Source organism: Hylobates moloch, unplaced genomic scaffold, assembly GCF_009828535.3.
Source record: "Hylobates moloch isolate HMO894 unplaced genomic scaffold, HMol_V3 SCAFFOLD_9, whole genome shotgun sequence".
NCBI classification, from domain to species: Eukaryota; Metazoa; Chordata; class Mammalia; order Primates; family Hylobatidae; genus Hylobates; species Hylobates moloch.
This window is the reverse complement of record NW_026652284.1, coordinates 110,437,978-110,456,345: the sequence shown is the minus strand read 5'-3', so window position 1 is coordinate 110,456,345 and position 18,368 is coordinate 110,437,978. Positions and strand designations below refer to the sequence as shown.

General features: G+C 42.8%; 1 protein-coding gene across 3 annotated transcripts in view; it reads left to right on the top strand.

Moving 5' to 3' along the window:
- Positions 1-18,368, top strand: part of ASAP1 (ArfGAP with SH3 domain, ankyrin repeat and PH domain 1) — a 387,469-nt gene that overhangs the window by 336,846 nt on the left and 32,255 nt on the right. For 2 of the 3 annotated variants that reach the window (XM_058444652.1, XM_058444653.1), the window contains one exon: positions 12,150-12,320. The exons of the other annotated variant lie outside the window; for it this stretch is intronic. In XM_058444652.1, the coding sequence (XP_058300635.1) occupies positions 12,150-12,320 (171 nt within the window). The remainder of the gene's footprint in view (positions 1-12,149; positions 12,321-18,368) is intronic. 3 annotated transcript variants of the gene reach the window in all.

The following is an 18,368-nucleotide window of genomic DNA, read 5'->3' as shown; positions in this document are numbered from 1 at the left end:
GACAGGGTCATTTGTAACCTGACATGTCCATCCTATTGCTGTGTCCAATTTCCATTAGCTATTTTGTATTTGTCCTGATTGGCTAGTAACTTAGAACTTTTTAAAAGAGTTGCAAAGGCAGAGAACAAAGGAAAGAGGAAGTAACTTGTGGAATGCTGAGAAAGGTAAAAACACCTTCAAATAAGGAAGCGGAACAGGCCATGACCTAATGCTTGCTTGAACCAGTATAAGCATGCCAGGGCAAATATTCAGGCTAAATTGTGGGAACTAAGAACATAAAGTACATTGATTTCTTTATTATGGCTAGCAGATATTTAAAAATGTTAGCACAGGTCTTTGAATACATTTTACTTCTAAGAGAAGTTACTATTTATTCCTAATTAGATGGGGAGGAAGGTCTTTGAAGAGGAACCTCTGCTGTACTTTTTCAGTCGTGTACTGAGTACACAGAACGTGCCACGCCCTGGCATGAGAGCTGTGGAGACAGTACAGATCATGCCCTATAGATGCACACAGTCTGGAAAGGAAGAGAAATTGTAGCTGTAATGTATGGCAGAGAATATCTAGTGCCATTAAGCCCTGGAAGCTCAGAGATAGAGTAGGTGTTCCAGGGAAGAGGGGATGGATTAGAGAAGGATTCTGGATGAGGTTACATTTGAACTGTCCCTTAAAAAATGAAGATGTAACCAAAACCTGTGGGATACAGTAAAAGCAATACTAAAAAGGAAGTTCATAGCAATAAATGCCTACATAGAAAAAGAAAAACATCACTAGGTGCAGTAGCTTACGCCTGTAATCCCAGCACTTTGGGAGGCCGAGGCGGATGCATCACCTGAGGGAGGTCAGGAATTCAAGACCAGCCTGGCCAACATGGTGAAACCCTGTCTCTACTAAAAATACAAAAATTAGCTGGGCATGGTGGCACACGCCTATACTCCCAGCTACTCGGGAGGCTGAGGCAGAAGAATCCCTTGAACCCAGGAGGCAGAGGTTGTAGTGAGCCGAGATCGCGTCACTGCACTCCAGCCTGGGTGACGAGAGAAACTCCATCTCAAAAAAATAAAAAAAATAAAAACGTCAGATAAACAACCTAATGGTGCACCTCAAGGAACTAGAAAGCAAGGACGAACCAAATCCAAAATTAGTAAAAGGAAAGAAAAAAGAGCAGAAATAAATAAAGTTGCAACTGAAAAGACAATACAGAAAAGCAACAAGTGTTGTGTTTTTTTGAAAAGATGAAAAAAATTGACAAGCCTTTAGCTAGACAAGAAAAAAAGGGAGAAGACCCAAATAAATAAGATTAGAAATGAAAAAGGAGGCTGATACCACAAAAATACAAAGGTCATTGTAGGAGACTATTATAAATAATGATAGGCCAGCAAATTAGGAAACCTAGGGGAAATGGACAAATTCCTGGAAACAACCACCAAGATTGAACCAGGAAGAAATAGAAAACCTGAGCAGATTAATAATAAGTAACAACATTGAATCAGTAATAAAAAGCCTCCCAACAAAGAAACCCCAGGACCAGATGGCTTTATTAGTTGAATTCTGCCAAATCTTTAAAAAACAACTAGGTCGGATGTGGTGGCTCGTGCCTGTAATCCCAGTGCTTTGGGAGGCCAAGTCAGGAGGATCACTTGAGGCCAGAAGTTTGAGACCAGTCTGGGCAACATGCTGAGACGCTGTCTCTACAAAAAATATAAATAAAAGATTAGTTGGGCATGGTGGTACCTACCTGTGGTGCTAACTACATGGAAGGCTGAAGCAAGATGATCACTTGAGCCCAGGAGGTCAAAGCTGCACAGTGAGTCAAGATCACACCATTGCACTCCAGCCTGGGTGACAGAGCAAGACCCTGTCTCAATCAATCAATAAATAGTAAAGAAAAACTAGCACCAATTCTTAAACTATTCCAAAAAATTGAAGACAAAGGAATTTTTCCTAACTCTTCCAATGAGGCCAGCATTGCCCTGATACCAAAACCAGACAAGGACACAACAAAAAAAGAAAACTACCAGCCAATATTCTTGTTGAACATAGATGCAAAAAATCCTAACCAAATACTAATAAACTGAATCCAACAACACATCAAAAGATAATACACCATGATGAAGTGTGGTTTATCCCAGGGATGCAAGGATGGTTCAACATATGCTAATCAATAAATGAGACACATCACATCAACAGAATGAAGGACAAAAGCCATATGATGATCTAAATGGATGCAGAAAAAGCATTTGATAAAATTCAACATCTGTTCATAATAAAAACCTTCAATAAATTAGGTATAGAAGGAACATACCTCAAAATAATAAAGGCCATATGTGACAAACTCACATCTAACTCATCCTGAATGGGGGAAAGCTGAAAGCTTTTTCTCTAAGAACTGGAAGAAGACAAGGATGCCCGCTTTGACCACTCCTTCTCAGATAGCACTGGAAGTAGTCCTAGCCAGAGCAGTCAGGCAAGAGAATGCAATAAAGGGCATCCAAACTGGAAAAGAGGAAGTCAAATTGTTCCTCTTTTCAGATGACATGATCTATATAGAAAAACCAAAAGATGCCACCAAAAAACACATTTAGAACTGATGAATAAATTCATTAAAGTGACAGGATACAAAATCAACATACAAAAATCAGTAGTGTTTCTATACACCAGTAACAAACTAGCTTAAAAAGAAATCAAAAAGCTAGGTGTGATGCCTCATGCCTGTAATCCCAGCACTTTAGGATGATGAGGTGGGTTCATTGCTTGAGCTTAGGAGTTTGAGACCAGCCTGGGCAACATGGTGAAACCCTATCTCTGCAAAAAAAAAAAAAATTAACCAGGTGTGGTGGCACATGCCTGTAGTCCCCAGCTAGTAGGGAGGCTGAGGTGAGAAGATCGCTTGAGCATGGGAGGCTGCAGTGAGCTGTGATTGCGCTATTGCACTCCAGCGTGAGCAACAGAGAAGGAGCCTGTCTCAGAAAAAAAAAAATTGAGAAAGCAATCCCTTTTACGATAGCTACCCCCCAAAAAAACTAAAAAACCTAGGAATATGACCAAGGAGATGAAAGAGCTCTGCAATGAAAACTTATAAAACAGTGATAAAAGAAATTGAAGGGGACAATTAAAAATGGAAAGACATCACATGCTCATGATTGGAAGAATTAATGTAGTTAAAATGATCATACTACCAAGAGCAATCTACAGATTCGATACAATCTCTTTCAAAATACTAATGACATTCCTCATAGAAACAGAAAAAAAGCAGTCCTAAAATTCATATGGAAACACAAAAGTCTTTAAATAGCCAAAGTAATACTAAGCGAAAAGAAAAAAGCTGGAGTCATTACACTACTTGACTTCAAAATATACTACAAAGCTATAGTAACCAGAACAGCTTTGTATTGGTGTAAAAACAAACCCATAGACCAGTAGAACAGAACATAGAACCCAGAAATAAATCCATATATTTATAGCCAACTGATTTTTGATAAGGGTGCAAAGAACATACATTGGGGAAAGGATCCTTCTTTAATTTGCTGAGAAAGCTGGGTATCTCTCAACTCAAGATGAATTAAAGACTTAAACATAATACCCAAAACTATAAAACTACTAGAAGAGAACGTAAGGGAAACACTTCAGGACATTAGTCTGGGCAAAAATTGTATGTGTAACACATCAAAAGAACAGACAACAAAAAAATAGAAGAAGCAGATGATATCAAACTAAAAAGCTTCTGCACAGCAAAAGAAACAATCAGAGCAAAGAGACAACCTGTTGAATGCAGAAACTATTTGCAAACTTTTCATCTTACAAGGGACTTATATATCCAGAATATACAAAGAACTCAGCAGTAAAATAATAATGATAATGTGATTTTAAAATGGGCAAAGGATCTGAATAGACATTTCTCAAAAGAAGAAGTAGAGGCCGGGTGTGGTGGTTCATGCCTGTAATCCCAGCACGTTGGAAGGCCGAGGCGGGTAGATCACCTGAGGTCAGGGCCTCGAGACCAGCCTGGCCAACATGGTGAAACCCCATCTCTACTAAAAATACAAAATTAGCTGGGTGTGGTAGCATACACCTGTAATCCCAGCTACTTGGGAGGCTGAGGCAGGAGAATCACCTGAACCTGGGAGGCAGAGGTTGCAATGAGCCAAGATCACACCATTGCACTCCAGCCTGGGCAACAAGAGTGAAACTCTGTCTCAAAAAAAAAAAAAAAAAAGAAAGAAAGAAAAAAAGACATATAAATGGCTAATAAGTATATGAAAAAATGCTCAACATCACTAATCATGAGAGAAATCTAAATCAAAACCACAATGAAATATTTTCTATTTCCAGTTAAAATGGCTATCATCAAAAAGACAAGAAATAACAAATCCTGATGAGGATGCAGAGAAAGGGGAACTCATATAATGTTGGTTGGAATGTAAATTAGTACAGGTACTAATGAAAAACAGTATGGAGATTTCTCACAAAACAAAATAGCACTATCATACCACTGAGCAATTCTACTACTGGGTATTTATCCAGTGGAAAGGAAATCAGTATATTAAAGGGATACCTGCACCCCATGTTTACTGCAGTGCTATTTACAGTAGCCAAGATATGGAATCAGTCTAAATGTCTATCAACAGATGAATGGATGAAGAAAATGTGGTGTATATATACATATGGAACATTATTCCCGTAAAAATGAATGAAATCCTATAGGCTGGGAACAGTGGCTCACTGTAATCCCAGCACTTTGGGAGGCCGAGGCGGGTGGATCACCTGAGGTCAGGTTGCAGTGAGCCGAGATCATGCCACTGCACTCCAGTCTGGACGACAGAGCAAGACTCTTGTCTCAAAAAAAAAAAAAAAAAAATGAATGAAATCCTTTCATGTGCTGCAACATGTATGACCCTGAAGGACATTATTTTAAGTGAAATAAGCCAGGCACAGAAAGATACCCCGTCTCTACTAAAGATACAAAAACATTAGCCAGGCGTGGTGGCGGGCACCTGTAGTCCCAGCTACTCAGGAGGCTGAGGCAGGAGAATGGTGTGAACCCAGGAGGTGGAGCTTGCAGTGAGCCGAGATCTCGCCACTGCACTCCAGCCTGGGCAAGAGTGAGACTCACTCCCAAAAAAAAAAAAAAAAATTAGCTAGGCCTGGTGGCGTACACATATAGTCCCAGCTACTGGACAGACTGAGATAGGAGGATCACTTCCAGAGCCCCGGAAGTTGAGGCTGCAGTGAACTGTGATCATGCTGCAGCATTCCAGCTTGTCTCAAAAAAAAAAAAAAAAAATCTTATATTAGTAGAGAGTATAAGAGAGGTTATTAGAGTCTGGGAAGGGGTTGAGCGAAGGATGAGGCTGATTAATGGATACAAAATAACAGCTAGATGGGAAGGATAACTTCCTGTGTTCTGTAACACTATAGAGTGACTATGGTTAACAGTAATTTAGTGTATATTTTCAAAAAGCTACAAGCGAAGATTTTGAATGTTCACAACACAAAGAAATGATAAATCTTTGAGATGATGGATATTAGCTACCCTGATTTGATCATTACACGTTGTACACATGTATTGAAATATCACTATATATCCTATAAATATGTACAATTGTGTCAACTAAAAATTTTTTAGGCCTGGCACAGTGGCTCACACCTGTAATCCCAGCACTTTGGGAGGCCAAGGCGGGCAGATCATGAGATCAGGGGTTTGAGCCCAGCCTGACCAACATGGTGAAACCTTGTCTCTACCAAAAAAAATACAAAAATTATCCGGGCGTGGTGGCAGGCACCTGTAATCCCAGCTACTTTGGAGGCTGAGACAGGAGAATCGCTTGAACCTGGGAGGTGGACATTGCAGTGAGCTAAGATCATGCCACTGCACTCCAGCCTGGGCAACAAAGAGCAAAACTTTGTCTCAAAAAAAAAAAAAAAAAAAGTGTTTAAAGAAGAGAATGTGGAAGTGAAGTAATAACTCGGTTATGTCCCTGAAAGTTCTAGCCGGAAAGGATGTGATGCCATTTAGAGGAAGAGAAGCAAGTTGTTGTCAAGGCTGAGAGTCTGGCCTTGAGTCAGACAGAATGGGGTTCTGCCTGAATGTAGCTGCTCATTTGCTGTTACTCGCCAAGTTTCCTAAACCCTCTGAGCCTTGGGTCTCTTTATCCTTCAAATGGATAATAATGATGACAATAATGATAATAATATTTTACAAGATAAATTTTAAATACTGTGTTTTAGCTCAAGCATATAATACTCAGTAAATGGTAGCTCCAGAAAATGCAAGAAGAGGAGGAAGAGATTTGAAAAGCATGCGATTATGATTTTAGGAATGAATTTTCATTTTTTAAGGTATATTTATATATATTTAGGTATAGGTGAATGAATTTCCAGGACATTTTTTCTGGGCTAAGTGGAGAGATTGCCTTGTTCAGTACTGTCTGGGGAGGTATTCTCAAACCACCTTCATAGTTGAAGAATATATCGATTTCCCATAAGGGGGCTTCAGTGAGAAGAGAATGTCAGTTCCTGGGAGAGTCTCAGGAGATCGCTACCACCTTTTGAGAGACTAAATTGTTGGGCCCAGGAATGTGGGACAAGCGCTTTGACCTGAAAACTGCCAGTGGGCCTGCCAGGGTGAGCATAGTCACTTCTGCAATACACTGCCTAGGTGCACTTCCTGAGCCCTGGCTGTATGCCGGGCACACTTCTGACATAGACCTCAGACAGAGGCATCCCCGTGGCTAAGGACATTGAGGTGCTCTGGCAGCACATTCAGGTATGTTCGGTGGCAACCACTTGAGTTGAAGGCACAGCAGAACGTCCAAATGGAGTGACCAAGAGGCTGTTGGAGATGTGGGAAGGGACCCAGGCATAGCCAGGGTCAGGGCTGGGGATGCTGTCTGTGCAGGGAGGGCCGTTAACAAGGGAGGACGGTGAAGAACAGATCAGAAGACACATTTAGAACCCCTGGAGAACACGGCAGGTGAGGAGAGAAGCCACAGAGCGGAGTGCCTTGAAGGACAGGCCTGTGTCCAGAGCACAGCACCTGATACCCAAAAGAGGACCCAGAAGTGCCTCAAGAATGAAGGGTGGTGAGAACAGGCACCAGTGGGTGTCCACAAAACAGTTTTCAAGGACTTTTTTTTTTTTTTTTTGGAGACTAACTGTCGCTCTGTCGCCCAGGCTGGAGTGCAGTGGCATGATCTCGGCTCACCGCAACCTTCACCTCCCGGGTTCAAGCGATTCTCCTGCCTCAGCCTCCCAAGTAGCTGGGATTACAGGTGTGTGCCACCATGCCCAGCTAATTTTGTATTTTGTAGTGGAGACAGGGTTTCATTATGTTGGCCAGGCTGGTCTCGAGCTCCTGGCCTCAAGTGATCCTCACGCCTTGGCCTCCCAAAGTGCTGGGATTACAGATGGGACCCACCAAGCCCAGCATCGAGGACTTTTTCTGATCATGGATTATTTAAAAATAAGTATGTGGCTTGCCTTCTCACCCTGCAGAACACTAGTCCTGTCATCCACCTCTGTTTAAGGGCGGGGAATGCTTTCTCATGGAAAACACGTGCTCCTAGATGATTCAACTTCTTTGAATGTGATAGCTGATGCTAAACTAACATGTAAACCCTCAGGAAGAATGAGGTGTATTCTACCTCCTCATAGAAGACCTTCTAATTATTTAACCTCAGATTTATTTATAGAAGCTTTGGAAGACTAGACCCATGTTTTTAAGAAGATATAGACAGTTATTTCACACGGTAGCCAATATCAGTGGCAAATGAGGTTTAGGGCACTTTCTTGTTACTTCCACAGGCCTCTGGCAGAGTTCAGGAGAGAAAATTGCCTCTTTAGTCACCTCTGCATCTCCGTCACCACTCACTAATCTTGCCTCCCCACCCTTTTTTGTGTTGCGTTTGATGCTGTGTTCCATTTTATTTTGTTTCAGGTTTCTTTATCTTACCAGAACTGCTTTTTTCCTGACTGAACCAGTACTCAGATTTATTTTGCATAAAAGATCCCTTTTAATGCTGTGGGACTGGTTACTAATTTTGGAAGTCTTCTGAGCTCTTTAAATCTTCAAACATTTTTTAAGTCTGCGTTTCTGGGGTCTTATATATAGTATTTTTCAACCTTATTTTACCTCATGCCTTACCAGCCAAGGTTTTGTAGCATCTTCCTTTCTGTAGTTTCTACTACAAGACAATAGATAGGTCTGTCTGTGTGTTTGTTTTCCAAGTATAAGATTATAAACTTGAATATCCCTTTTCACACTTAACACTGTTCCTTCCTGCTAATTCTCCCCACTTGTTTCTGATCGGTCACCCTAAGTGAAACGTGTTGGCCTCCTTAAGAATTACTGGCCTGGCTGGGCGCTGTGACTCACGCCTGTAATCCCAGTACTTTGGGAGTCGGAGGTAGGTGGATCACCTGAGGTCAGGAGTTCAAGACCAGCCTGGCCAACATGGTGAAACCCCATCTCTACTAAAAATACAAAACTTAGCCGGGTGTGGTGGCGTGCGCCTGTAGTGCCAGCTACTCAGGAGACTGAGACAGGAGAGTCCCTTGAATCTGGGAGGCAGAGGTTGCAGTGAGCGGAGACTGCACCACTGCACTCCAGCCTGGGCGACAGAGTGAAGCTCTGCCTCAAAAAAAAAGAAAGACAGAATCACTGGCCTTAGGCCAGGCATGGTGGCTCACGCCTGTAATCCAAGCACTTTGAAAGACTGAAGCAGGTGAATCACTTGAGGTCGGGAGTTCAAGACCTGCCTGGCCAACATGGCAAAACCCCATCTCTACTAAAAATACAAAAATTAGCCAGACGTGGTGGCACACACCTGTAGTCCCAGCTACTTGGGAGGCTGAGGCAGGAGAATCACTTGAACCCAGGAGGGAGAGGTCACAGTGAGCCAAGATCATGCCACTGCACTCCAGCCTGGGCGACAGAGTGAAACTCCGTCTCAAAAAAAAAAAAAAAAAAATCACTGGCTTAAAAAGATAGAAGTAGTGGTTGAATCTTCTATTTATTCAGTAAATATTTACTCTACACGAAACCAGAGAAAAGCCTGGCCCTAATAGAACTCTTCCAGTCTTGTGGGAGAGTCAGGTAACAAGTAAGTAAACAAAGACTTAAATAATTAGAGATTATAATCAGCAATATGAAGGAAGTCAGAAGTATATAACCGCATGGGACGCACAATTCCTTAATTTTTGAAATGATTCAGGAGGTTGGATTTTGCGTGGTTTATGGTTACAGGATGCCTCTTTGGTCTAATCTCTCCTGGAGTCTCATGCATATATAATGCAGCGTTGCTCAGAGACGTGGCTCCATTAGCATTTTGTCTTTGACAATTTTTGTTTCCTAGCAGGGAACTGCATCTGCTCAGAAAGTCCCTAGATGGCGATAAAGATGAAATTGCTAGAGAACCTCACCATTGTCTATTATCTATTATCCATTTATTTCCAAAAGGAAAGTTACACTTCCTGATACTGAGCATTTGTTGTTGTTTTCCTCATGTGCCAAGCACAGGAAATGCTGCTCTGGCTTTCAGGAACCAGCAGCATCATTTGATGGGGTGAGTGCCTTGCCAGTCCTGGACACCTGCCTTATCCCAGCTCTGCCCCTCATGGCTTGTGACTTTAATCATGCCTCTGAGTTCTTGGCTGCAAAATGGGGACAATACTACCTGACCCACATACTTCACAGAGTTAGTATGAAAATGAAGAGGTACAACTATTAGTATCCATAAACATTTTTTTTTCTTAATTTAGACTAGGTGTGGTGACTCACGCCTATAATTCTAGCACTTTGGGAGGGTCACCTCAGCTCAGGAGTTCAAGGCCAGCCTGGACAATGGAGTGAGACTCTGTCTCTACGAAAAATTTAAAAATTTTTAAAAATTAGCCGGATGTTATGATACATGCTGTAGTCCCAGCTACTCAGGAGGCTGAGGAGGGAAGATTGCTTGAGCCCAGGAGATCAGGGCTGCAGTGAGCTGTGATCGTGCCACTGCACTCCAAGCAGGATGACAAAGCAAGACCTTGTCTCAAAAAAAATTTTTTTTAAATGATAAACCTAGGGAAAAAGTCGAGGAATAGCATATATAAACACATTTTGAAAACTACAAAGCATTATACAGATGCAAGGCCATAATAACAATCTCTGTATTGTTACAAAAATAAAATAGTTTCTGAAAGCTGCTGTGACTGTTACCCTAATTAAGTGTTGATTTGGAGTAAGCATCAGGCTTCCATTGTGTAATAGAATTACACGATGGGACAAAGATGTAAATTATATAGCCTGGCAATTTAAACCTAAAGCAGATGATAATTTTACTGAGATTAACAGTATTTACTTTCAGAACTAGCCTATCTTAGAGAAATAATGGTTTAAGTCAATATTGGTAGGGACTAGTAATTGACAATGGGAAATAGGAAAGCTTACTTTATACCAAGGAAGGAGGCCAGCAGTAATTAGACTTTTTTTTTAATATGAAGAATGTATAAAGCTCTTTTGGAGCCCTTCTGGATTACTAGGTATCTACTAATCTGTGTTAAACATTCAGTATGGCAGTGTTCTTAGCTTTCTTTTTTTTGTTGTTGTTTGTTTTTTTTGAGGCGGAGTCTCGCTGCGACACCCAGGCAGGAATGCAGTGGCATGATCTCAGCTCATTGCAACCTCCACTTCCTGGGTTCAAGTGATTCTCCTGCCTCAGCCTCCCGAGCAGCTGGGACTACAGGCGTGCACCACCACACCTTGCTAATTTTTGTATTTTTAGTAGAGATGGAGTTTCACCATGTTGGCCAGGCTGGTCTTGAACTCCTGACCTCAAGTGATCTGCCCACCTCAGCCTCTCAAAGTGCTGGAGTTACAGGCATGAGCTACCGTGCCTGGTCCTAGCTTTTTTTTCTTAACATTTACAGAAACAATTTGCCATGAACACAGTTAAACCATATACCTTAAATAAAGCAATAGTAGTGAAAGTGCCCAGCATGGAATACCTGGCACACACAAGCCACTTCATTGTCACTTTGAATAAACAAAACTAAGATCAAATACACTACTCCCTTAACAGCTTTTAAAAACAAACCCCATTTTTGTGTGTATGTGGAATATTACTATCATTCCTGCGGTCTTGTCTTTAGCTCTGGAGAAAGTTGAGTTTTTTTTTTAGTCTATAAAATTCAGTGTCTAATTTATATAAATGTTGTTCAGGCTTCCAATATAACAGATGGTTTGGTTTCTAGAGCAAAGGGTTTTTGGATTTCTCTTTTTTCCAGGTAATGCTTTACATCCAGTTCTTTCTTCATTATTTAGAAAAGCCTTATTTTTTTTTTTGTTTTTTTGTTTTGTTTTGTTTTGTTTTTTAGGAAAAGCTTCAGACAGTTTGCTGACTAGAAGAAAAAGTTGTAGAAAGAAAAATTCTATTATATGAATCATTTCATGTTTCAGCTTGTGGCCCAGTGAAGGCTTAGCCTGTACCCTGTTCTTTCTCTGTTGATTTTGCTGGTAGTGGTGTGTGATTTCTCCCTCAGTAGATTTTGTGATGATTATAAGGAGTTATTGTTTTAAGATGTGTGTGTATGTGTGTGTTTCTCCCATTGTACCTAAATGACTAAACCCAGTAGCATTCTGTGTTGACTGGCATTTTGTTCCTTGAAGCACACACTCTTCTTACCTTTGTTGTAAATTTTTCTCTGTTGCCTAGGCTGGAGTGCAGTGGCATAATCATAGCTCAGTGTATCCTCGAACTCCTGACTTAAAGTGATCCTCCTACCTCAGTCTCCCAAGTAGCTGAAACTACAAGCACACACCACCACGCCCGGCTAATTTTTTAAATTTTTGTAGAGATGGAGTCTTGCTATGTTACCCAGGCTGGTCTCAAACTCTTGGCCTCAAGCAATCCTCCCACCTCAGCTTTCTACAGTGCAGGGATTACAGGCATGAGCCACTGCACCTGGCCAATTTTATTTTTTTAAACCAAATTTTTAAAACCCTACTTGTGAGTTACTAGATTGATGGAGTTAGCCATATCCAGCCTTTTGCTTTTATCTCTGTGTATCATACCACATTCTGATGTGTGGAAGTGATTTCATACTGGCTGTTTTGTATCTGCGAGACTGGGATTAATCTTCCTGCCCCCATTCAATTTCCTTTCTAGGTCCAACTGGCCCACCTTCAACACTCCCTCTAAGCACCCAGACCTCTAGTGGCAGCTCCACCCTATCCAAGAAGAGGCCTCCTCCCCCACCACCCGGACACAAGAGAACCCTATCCGACCCTCCCAGCCCACTACCTCATGGGCCCCCAAACAAAGGCGCAGTTCCTTGGGGTAAGTTATCCTAAAGTCAGGGCCAAAGCTGCTGGGGCCAGGCAGCGTGTGGGGCTCCACTGGGCAGTGGCCCGTTAGCACATTCAGAAAGTGTACCAAAATGCACACACATGCTGGATGCTGACTCGGGTATATATGACATGATTCTACCTGTCTCTTAAGGGAAAGGAACATTTTGAAAAATATTTAGGCCATTAAAAACTAAAAGGTGCTGAGCACTTCCTAAATCTTACTCAATTATAATAGCAACTCTGTGAGGTAGGTATTATTAGTCTCGTTTATATATAAGGAAACAGAGGCTCAGAAAAGCAAAGTAATCCATTTTCCTCACAACAGCCAGAATGGTTTACTTATAAAATGTAAATCAGCTCATGGTCACTTTTCTCCTTAACACCCTTTTAAGATTTCCTGTTGAGCTTCAGATAAATGCAAGCTCCCTATACCAAGGCCTACAGGGCCCTGCATGATTGGGCTCTTATCTCCCAGACCCTCTCCTGCCACTCTGTCTTCAGGGCTGGCCTTCTTTCACTTCTTGGATACACCATCCTCTGCCTCCTGAGGGCCCTCTCACTCCCTGGAACTCTGTCATGCTTTTTGAACAGCTGCTTCCCTTTCATCCTTGAGTTCTCAGCTGTCATGTCTGTCTCCCTCCCCCTCCAGCGCAGCTTCCTCCCTACCTGTTTTCCTTCAAACACCTTATCACAGAATGTAAGCTGCCCCACTAAAATGTAAGCTCCATGAGAGCCAGAACCTTGTCTTGGTCTTGTTCTCACCTGTGTTTACTGGAACCATGCCTGGCACACAGTGAATATTTAGTAATCACTTGAGAATGAATAAATTTGCCCAGAGTCAGCTTGTTAATCACTTCAGTGACATTGACTGCACATGACAAATTCCCGTCTACAAGGGACATAATTCCCATCTTTACTACTAGCCTGCTAGCGACTTAGGGGTCACCCCATCATGAAACAGGGTCTTGGCCCATGACAGACACTCACAGAAGCTTCGCTGAATAAATGTGTTAGTTTGTGTGTCTCACCTCTTCCTGCTGTGGAGTTTCATTGTGGCTTTCTTCATATTTTTTGTGTTTCGAGTTTTGGGGGAAAGTTACATTGTCCCATTGCTGATTGTCACCTGTTCACCATCTGGCCCAGACACCCCGGGTTATGTGTGTGCAAGCATGTGTGTGCATTTAGCCGTTCATTCTCTGACTCTGTTTGCTTACTTGAGGCACTTACTATGCCTTGCTTGGGCCTTCTCAGTCCATATGCTCATGGAGTTCATGGTCTAATGCAGGACACACGTGGGTAAATCATTAAAGCACATGTTCTTTACTATCAGGATAGACATGTTGTCTAAACACTAGAAATGCTGGAAAACTGAATGTCAGACTTTAGAGGAAAGCCAGGGAAGGTTTAGAGAGGAGGAGACATTGGAGTTTGGTGTTAATGAATTAGTTCCCACAAGCCAGGCAAGAACAATTGAGGTGTGCTAGCACATACATACATAAAGACTAAGGATGTCCTTGACATTTTCAGAGGCTGCTGTGTAAGGCCTTCAGGATCCCCAGATTTCATCAAAAAGGCCTTTCCCCCAAATAACATTCCATGAAAGTCACAAGTTTCACATTAGCGTTTCATATCACAAATTAACCTCCTTTCCAAATTTCTCTAAATTTCAATCCTCTTGTTTAAGTGGTTTTATTTCTTGTAAGGTTTAAAGTGCCTTTATTCACGTTGTATAGACTCGAACATTCCTAAAATTTACCAAATTTCTGCTTTCTGGCTTGAAAATCATCACTTTTTTAGATTTTCACATCACTCGAGCAAGACTAGCAGCTAGCCGTTTTTCACCCCATTGTTGATGGGTCAGGGAGCATTTTTTATTAAACAAAATTTACTTTATAAGAGTGCCTGACAGTGAGCTGGGAGCATTATAACCTTTTCCAGATGAGGACGCTGTTCTGTCTGCCAGTTTCTCACCAGCTAAGAGCCTCTCACCTACAACCAGCCTTGAAGGACAAAAATCATCATCTGTCCTCGGCCACAGTGACAGTTTCCCACGTGGCATGGACTCTTGATTTTTGAAATCAAAATTTTAAATTTAAAAACCAATTTAAATTATTTTTAAATTTTGATTTTAGAAAGCATATGTTGGCGTACATGCATGTATGTAAGATATACTATCTACAGACACAGGTCAATAATGGGCATGTGTGGGTGCATTCATACATGGCTAGACTTCTCCTTAGAAAGGTTATAGTTGCTCTGATCCTAGTGCTTGCGGTCTGTGTTGTATTATTACTGCTTGGTTTTAATCCCTCCCCGCCTCCTGCTGACATTGTATTCTAGAAGCCAAAGGCAGGGCCCAGACGGTCATCAGCAAGGCACTTAGGGGATCAGCCTTCTAGGCAACCTTCCTCTCTGATGCCTGCAGCTTCCCTCTGTGAACACACCTTTCCAGCGCTCTTATGTTCCCCTAAACCTCCCATCTCTCCTCAGCCCATGAGGATCAGGGCCTTTGAACTGTGAGAGATCAGAACTGGGAGGTAGACACCAGGCATAAGCAGGTAGTAAAAGAACAGCCCCTTAGCTCTCACCAGGCCTTACCTTTCCACCCCCAAAGCTGAACATGTCTGCCATCTTGAGGTACACCACATTCCCTAAAGTTCTATTTTTTTCTCTCAGATCTGAGCCTTTGCTTACAGTATGCCCTCAACCTAGAATCTTCTTCCCTCTACTTCTTTATGTTAATGTTTAGTCATCTTTCAAGATCTGCTCTCCTGGGATCTACTTAAAAGGCCTTTCGCAGTCCAGTAAAACTCCCCACTCCCCACCCTTTGTCCCCACTGGTGTAGTGGGTATCACAGTGGCTGTTTCCTTGCCTGTCTTTCCCAGTACATGAACTCCTTCTGAGGGCATGTGCTGCTTCTCTCAGCAGAGCAAAGTGCTCTAAGGTGGACTCAAGTGTCATACTGTCTGGATTCTCATTCCGTCTCTGCTACTCAATAGCCTTGTGATTTTCAGCAAGTATCTTGGAATTGTTCAGTGCCAAAGCTCCTCCAACTATAATATGGGGCTAGTAGTAGTGTCTGTATTGCATATGGAGTTATCATGAAGATTAAATGAGAAGAACACATAAAAAACAACCAAAACCATAGGCAGCACCTAATAAATGATAGCTACTGTTACCATTATTCTCAGCCTAGCATTTTGTTGGATAGCTAGAGATGGGAGAAACCTGCATGAGTTTCCTGAGGCTCCTGTAACACATACCACAAGTTGGATGTTGTAAAATAACAAATTTATTCTCTCAGTATTAGAAGCTAGAGGTCCAAAATCCAGCAGGGTTTTGCTCCCTCCAGAGGCCCTGTGGGAAGAATCTGTTTCTTGCCTCTCTCAGCTTCTGGTGACTCCAGGTGATCCGTGGAGTGGTGCGGCCTCTGCCTTCATGGTCATCTCCCCACTGTCGCCGCCTCTCTGTGTTCTCAGAACTGCCTTTGCCGCTCTCTCATAAATGTACGTGTGATTGTATTTAGGACCTACCTGAATTTTCTGTGATAATCTTGTCTCGGGAGGCCCAGGTGGGTGGATCACTTGAGGTCTGGAGTTCAAGACCAGCCTGACCAACATGGAGAAACCCCATCTCTACTAAAAATACAAAATTAGCTGGGCATGGTGGCGCATGCCTGTAATCCCAGCTACTCGGGAGGCTAAGACAGGAGAATCTCTTGAATTCGGGAGGCGGAGGTTGTGGTGAGCCGAGATTGCACCATTGCACCCCAGCCTGTGCAACAAGAGCGAAACTGTGTCTCAAAAAAAATAAAGATAATCTCCTTGTCTCAAGATCCTTAACTTAATTGTATTTACAAAGACTCCTTTTTCTAGTCAGGTCACATTTACAAATTCCAGGGATCAGGACTCGATAACTTTGGGTGGCCATTTTTCAGCCTACCACAGCTTGTCCTCTGACCCCCAAAGAGTCACATCCAACCCACATGCAAAATATATTCACCCATCCCAACAACCTCAAAAGTCTCAAACCCCTATCTTGGCCATTGTTTTTCTAGTCTTCAGAGAAGATGTGAGCTATCATGTACCTGCCAGATGTACTTCTCTCCCCACTGTGCCCAGGATTTCCTCCTCCAGATTCACAGGGGAGATTTGGGGGTTATGGATATTGTCAGCAGCTCTCCATTTTTTAGATCAATGGGTTCACGCTGATCACTTGCCTAACATTAAATATGAAATCAAACTTGTAAAGTAGGCAAGACTCGAGGCCTCCTGTCCCGATCTGTTTTAGGCCACCTATTCACACCGCCACTGTTGTACCCACTAGTCTCACTAGCTATCCGTACAGCAGCACTGGCATCACTCCCATGACCCCTGCCTGCAGCACAGCAGCCTCTTTCCTCAGCCAGGTGGAGGTTTCCATCTGTCAAGTTCTCTTTTTTTTTTCGAAACAGACACTCTGTTGCCCAGGCTGGAATGCAGTGGTGCAGTCCCAGCTCACTACAACTTCCACCTCATGGGTTCAAGCAATTCTCCTGCCTCATTCTCCTGAATAGCTGGGATTGCAGGCACCCGCCACCATGTCCAGCTGATTTTTGTATTTTTAGTAGAGACGGGGTTTCACCGTGTTGGCCAGGCTAGTCTCGAACTCCTGACCTCAAGTGATCCACCCATCTCAGCCTCTCAAAAGTGCTGGGATTATAGTCATTAGCCACCGAACTTGGCCCACCTGTCAAGTCTGAAGCCTATACCCTTCTTTGGTTCCCCGACATTTGTGTTTCTCTTCTCAGGGGCACCTCTGACATTCAGCTCCTTTGCAGAGTAGCCATGGCTGACAGGTCTTGGCTCTGCTGGTGCTCACACTTTCTATGCTGATGATTAGCCCTGCCCAGTCCCCCATGCTGACCTTTAAGAAGGAGGTAGAAGGTGGTTTAAGAAGGAAGTAGGGCCGGACGCGGTGGCTCAAGCCTGTAATCCTAGCACTTTGGGAGGCCGAGGTGGGCGGATCACGAGGTCAGGAGTTCGAGACCATCCTGGCCAACATAGTGAAACACTGTCTCTACTAAAAATACAAAAAAATTAGCAGGGCATGGTGGCGGGCGCCTGTAGTCCCAGCTACTCGGGCGGCTGAGGCAGGAGAATGGTGTGAACCCAGGAGGCGGAGCTTGCAGCGAGCCGAGATGGTGCCACTGCACTCCAGCCTGGGGGACACAGCCAGACTCTGTCTCAAAAAAAAAAAAAAAAAGAAGGAAGTAGATCTTGCTTTTGACCTTGGAAGATGAGTGGAATAGGCAGGAGGAAATAAGCAAGGCAGCTGATGTTGAGTGTTTTGTGAGAACAAGGGCCAGAGATTGTAACCTTTAATGCATCTACTTCACAGAAGACCGCACTTCCTTCATTACAAAGAGTCTATCTTTCCCCCTCTCAAATTCCACTTCATGCCTTCATAAACTCCTTTTTCTTTGTTTTTTAGACAGGGTCTTATTCTGTCACCAGGCTGGAGTGCAGTGGCATGATCATAGCTCACTGCAGCCTCCACCTTACAGGCTTAAACTATCTTCCCACCTCAGTCTCCTGAGTAGCTGGGACTACAGGTGTGCACCACCACGCCCAGCTAATTTTTGTATTTTTTTTGGAGACGGGGTTTCACCATGTTGCCCAGGCTGGTCTCAAACTCCTGAGTTATGTGATCCACCTGCCTTGGCCTCCCAAAGTGCTGGAGACTACTGGCATGAGCCACCACACCCAGCCCATACATTCTTAATACAGGTTTATGGTTTGTAAGACAAAAGAAAATGACAATTCATTATTTCAGAATCTTTGGATAAAAAACTACGTACGTAATATTTTATAAGGCCATCACTTGTAAGTGCCTCACAGAGTGCTGGGCATTCTGTTGAGCACTTTGCATGTGTTAACGTACCTCATTCTTAACCATAGTTACGCAGAAAATGCTATTATCTCAACTTCGGGGCTCAGAAAGTTTAAGTGATTTGTACTGTTTCTCACAGCTAGTACGTGGGGGCCAGGATTCACC